The sequence below is a fragment of the Lepidothrix coronata genome, unplaced genomic scaffold, assembly GCF_001604755.1.
Source record: "Lepidothrix coronata isolate B3197 unplaced genomic scaffold, Lepidothrix_coronata-1.0 Scaffold659, whole genome shotgun sequence".
Taxonomy (NCBI): Eukaryota; Metazoa; Chordata; class Aves; order Passeriformes; family Pipridae; genus Lepidothrix; species Lepidothrix coronata.
In genome coordinates this window covers 5,531-9,950 of record NW_016690839.1, presented here as the reverse complement: position 1 = coordinate 9,950, position 4,420 = coordinate 5,531, and the positions used below count along the sequence as shown (strand labels likewise).

General features: G+C 67.6%; 1 protein-coding gene across 1 annotated transcript in view; it reads left to right on the top strand.

Annotated features, from left to right (window-relative positions):
• NEURL4 (neuralized E3 ubiquitin protein ligase 4) overlaps nt 1-4,420 on the top strand; it is an 11,935-nt gene that overhangs the window by 4,124 nt on the left and 3,391 nt on the right. Inside the window, exons 2-4 of the mRNA XM_017840012.1 lie at nt 512-693; nt 3,216-3,301; nt 4,214-4,381. Of these exons, the coding sequence (XP_017695501.1) occupies nt 597-693; nt 3,216-3,301; nt 4,214-4,381 (351 nt within the window). The 5' untranslated portion in view covers nt 512-596. The remainder of the gene's footprint in view (nt 1-511; nt 694-3,215; nt 3,302-4,213; nt 4,382-4,420) is intronic.

The following is a 4,420-nucleotide window of genomic DNA, read 5'->3' as shown; positions in this document are numbered from 1 at the left end:
CAGGGACAACGTGGTGTCCCTGTGGTGTCCCCATGGGGATGACAGGGTGTCCCTGTGTCCCTGTGGTGTCCCTGTGGTGTCCCCATGGGGATGACAGGGTGTCCCTGTGTCCCTGTGGTGTCCCTGTGGTGTCCCCATGGGGATGTCAGGGTGTCCCTGTGGTGTCCCCCATGTCCCCAGTGCCACGGACGACTTCAACCACGGGGTCGTGCTCAGTGCCCGGGCGCTCAGGGACAACGTGGTGTCCCTGTCCCTGTGGTGTCCCCATGGGGATGACAGGGTGTCCCTGTCCCTGTGGTGTCCCTGTGGTGTCCCCATGGAGGTGACAGGGTGTCCCTGTGTCCCTGGGGTGTCCCCATGGGGATGACAGGGTGTCCCCTGTGTCCCCAGTGCCACAGATGACTTCAACCACGGGGTCGTGCTCAGTGCCCGGGCGCTCAGGGACAACGTGGTGTCCCCATGTCCCTGTGGTGTCCCCATGGGGGTGACAGGGTGTCCCCTGTGTCCCCAGTGCCACGGATGATTTCAACCACGGGGTCGTGCTCAGTGCCCGGGCGCTCAGGGACAACGAGCTGTTCCAGGTTCGCATCGACAAGATGGTGGACAAGTGGGCGGGGTCCATCGAGATCGGGGTCACCACCCACAACCCGGCCTACCTGCAGCTACCCTCCACCATGACCAACCTGCGCTCAGGTGAGTGCCCGGGGCCACCAATGTCACCACGGGGTCACCAATGTCACCATGGGGTCACCATGGGGTCACCAATGTCACCACGGGGTCACCATCCCACCCCACCCCCCTGCAGCTGCCCTCCACCATGACCAACCTGCGCTCAGGTGAGTGCCCGGGGCCACCAGTGTCACCACGGGGTCACCATGGGGTCACCACGGGGTCACCATGGGGTCACCAAGGGATCACCATCCCACCCCACCATGACCAACCTGCGCTCAGGTGAGTGCCCGGGGCCACCAATGTCACCATGGGGTCACCAGTGTCACCACGGGGTCACCATCCCATCCCACCCCCCTGCAGCTGCCCTCCACCATGACCAACCTGCGCTCAGGTGAGTACCCAGGGCCACCACGGGGTCACCATGGGGTCACCAGTGTCACCATGGGGTCACCATGGGGTCACCAATGTCACCACGGGGTCACCATCCCCACCCCACCATGACCAACCTGTGCTCAGGTGAGTGCCCAGGGCCACCAGGGCCACCACGGGGTCACCATGGGGTCACCATGTCCCCCATGTCCACATGGTGACATCCCATGTCCCCGCTGTCCCTGCTGTCCCCCATGTCCCTGTGGTGCCATCCCAGTGTCCCTGTGGTGACACCCCATGTCCCCGCTGTCCCCAGTGTCCCCGTGGTGCCATCCCTGTGTCCCTGTGGTGACAGCTGTGTCCCTGCTGTCCCTGCTGTCCCCATGGTGACACCTGTGTCCCCTGGTGTCCCCCGTGTCCCTACTGTCCCCTGTGTCCCACTGGTGACACCCCATGGTGACACCCATGTCCCCGCTGTCCCCTGTGTCCCCGTGGTGACCTCCCATGTCCCCGCTGTCCCCCATGTCCCTGTGGTGACAGCCGTGTCCCCGCTGTCCCCCGTGTCCCCGTGGTGACATCCCAGTGTCCCCGCTGTCCCCTGTGTCCCTGTGGTGACATCCCTGTGGTGACAGCCGTGTCCCCGCTGTCTCTGCTGTCCCCTGTGTCCCCGTGGTGACACCCATGTCCCCGCTGTCCCCCGTGTCCCCGTGGTGACACCCGTGTCCCTGCTGTCCCCTGTGTCCCCATGGTGACACCCCATGTCCCCGTGTCCCCTGTGTCCCCGTGGTGACACCTGTGTCCCTGCTGTCCCCGCTGTCCCCCGTGTCCCCATGGTGACACCCCATGTCCCTGGTGTCCCCGTGGTGCCATCCCTGTGGTGACAGCCGTGTCCCCGCTGTCCCCCGTGTCCCCGTGGTGCCACCCCTGTGGTGACAGCCGTGTCCCTGCTGTCCCCGCTGTCCCCTGTGTCCCCGTGGTGACCTCCCATGTCCCTGCTGTCCCTGGTGTCCCCGTGGTGCCATCCCTGTGGTGACAGCCGTGTCCCTGCTGTCCCCTGTGTCCCCGTGGTGACATCCCTGTGGTGACACCCATGTCCCCGCTGTCCCCCGTGTCCCCATGGTGACATCCCTGTGGTGACACCCGTGTCCCTGCTGTCCCTGGTGTCCCTGTGGTGACAGCCGTGTCCCCGCTGTCCCCCGTGTCCCCATAGTGACACCCATGTCCCTGCTGTCCCCCGTGTCCCCGTGGTGCCATCCCTGTGGTGACAGCCGTGTCCCCGCTGTCCCCCGTGTCCCCATGGTGACACCCATGTGGTGACAGCCGTGTCCCCATGTCCCTGGTGTCCCCATAGTGACACCCATGTCCCTGCTGTCCCCCGTGTCCCCGTGGTGCCATCCCTGTGGTGACAGCCGTGTCCCTGCTGTCCCCGCTGTCCCCCGTGTCCCCATGGTGACACCCCATGTCCCTGCTGTCCCTGGTGTCCCCGTGGTGCCATCCCTGTGGTGACAGCCGTGTCCCCGCTGTCCCCCGTGTCCCCGTGGTGCCATCCCTGTGGTGACACCCGTGTCCCCGCTGTCCCCCGTGTCCCCATGGTAACACCCGTGTCCCTGCTGTCCCATGTGTCCCCGTGGTGCCATCCCTGTGGTGACAGCCGTGTCCCTGTGGTGACACCCCGTGTCCCCATGGTGCCATCCCTGTGGTGACAGCCGTGTCCCCGCTGTCCCCCGTGTCCCCATGGTGACACCCCATGTCCCCGCTGTCCCCCGTGGTGCCATCCCTGTGGTGACAGCCGTGTCCCCGCTGTCCCCTGTGTCCCTGCTGTCCCCCCGTGTCCCCGTGGTGCCATCCCTGTGGTGACAGCCATGTCCCCGCTGTCCCTGGTGTCCCTGTGGTGACAGCCGTGTCCCCGCTGTCCCCCTTGTCCCCATAGTGACACCCATGTCCCTGCTGTCCCCCGTGTCCCCGTGGTGCCATCCCTGTGGTGACAGCCATGTCCCCGCTGTCCCTGGTGTCCCTGTGGTGACAGCCGTGTCCCCGCTGTCCCCCGTGTCCCCATGGTGACACCCCATGTCCCTGGTGTCCCCGTGGTGCCACCCCTGTGGTGACAGCCGTGTCCCCGCTGTCCCTGGTGTCCCTGTGGTGACACCCGTGTCCCCGTGTCCCCGTGTGCGCAGGGACGTGGATGATGACGGGGAACGGGGTGATGCACAACGGCACCACCGTCCTGGACGAGTACGGCCACAACCTTGACCGCCTCAAGGTGACACCCCGGGAGGGGGGACAGCCCTGGGGACACCCCTGGGGACATGGGAGGGACATGGGAGGGACATGGGGGGGACATGGGGGGGACATGGGGGGGATATGAGGACACCCCTGGGGACACCCCTGGGGACACGGGGGGTACATGGGGACACCCGGGGGGACATGGGGACACCCTTGGGGACACGGGGCGGACATGGGGACACCCCTGGGGACATGGGGGGGGCTGTGGGGACACCCCTGGGGACATGAGGTGATGTGGGGACACCCCTGGGGACATGAGGGGTTGTGGGGACACCTTGACCCTGCCCTGGGTGACCCCCGACTGTCCCCTGGGTGACCCCCTGACCCTGCCCTGGGTGACCCCCTGACCCTGCCCTGGGTGACCCCCTGACTGTGCCCTGGGTGACCCCCTGACTGTCCCCTCAGGCGGGGGACACGGTGGGGCTGTAGGGACCCCCTGTCCCTGCCCTGGGTGACCCCCTGACTGTCCCCTGGGTGACCCCTGACCCTGCCCTGGGTGACACAGTGCCACTGTCCCCTCAGGCGGGGGACACGGTGGGGGCTGTAGGGACCCCCTGACCCTGCCCTGGGTGACCCCCTGACCCTGCCCTGGGTGACCCCCTGACTGTCCCCTGGGTGACCCCCTGACTGTCCCCCCAGGCGGGGGACACGGTGGGGGCTGTAGGGACCCCCTGACTGTCCCCTGGGTGACCCCCTGACTGTCCCCTGGATGACCCCCTGACTGTCCCCTGGGTGACCCCTGACCGTCCCCTCAGGCGGGGGACACGGTGGGGGCTGTAGGGACACCCTGACCCTGCCCTGGGTGACCCCCTGACCCTACCCTGGGTGACCCCCTGACCCTGCCCTGGGTGCCACTGTCCCCTGGGTGACCCCCTGACCGTCCCCCCAGGCGGGGGACACGGTGGGCGTGGTGCGCCGGGACGACGGGACCCTTCACTTCTTCGTCAACGGGGCCCCCCAAGGCCCCGCGGCCTGGAACGTCCCCCCCAACGTCTACGCCGTGGTGGATCTGTACGGGCAGGCGGCCCAGGCCACCATCGTGGACGAGGGAGGTGGGGCTGGGGGCACTGGGGACACTGGGGGTGTTGGGGGGGAC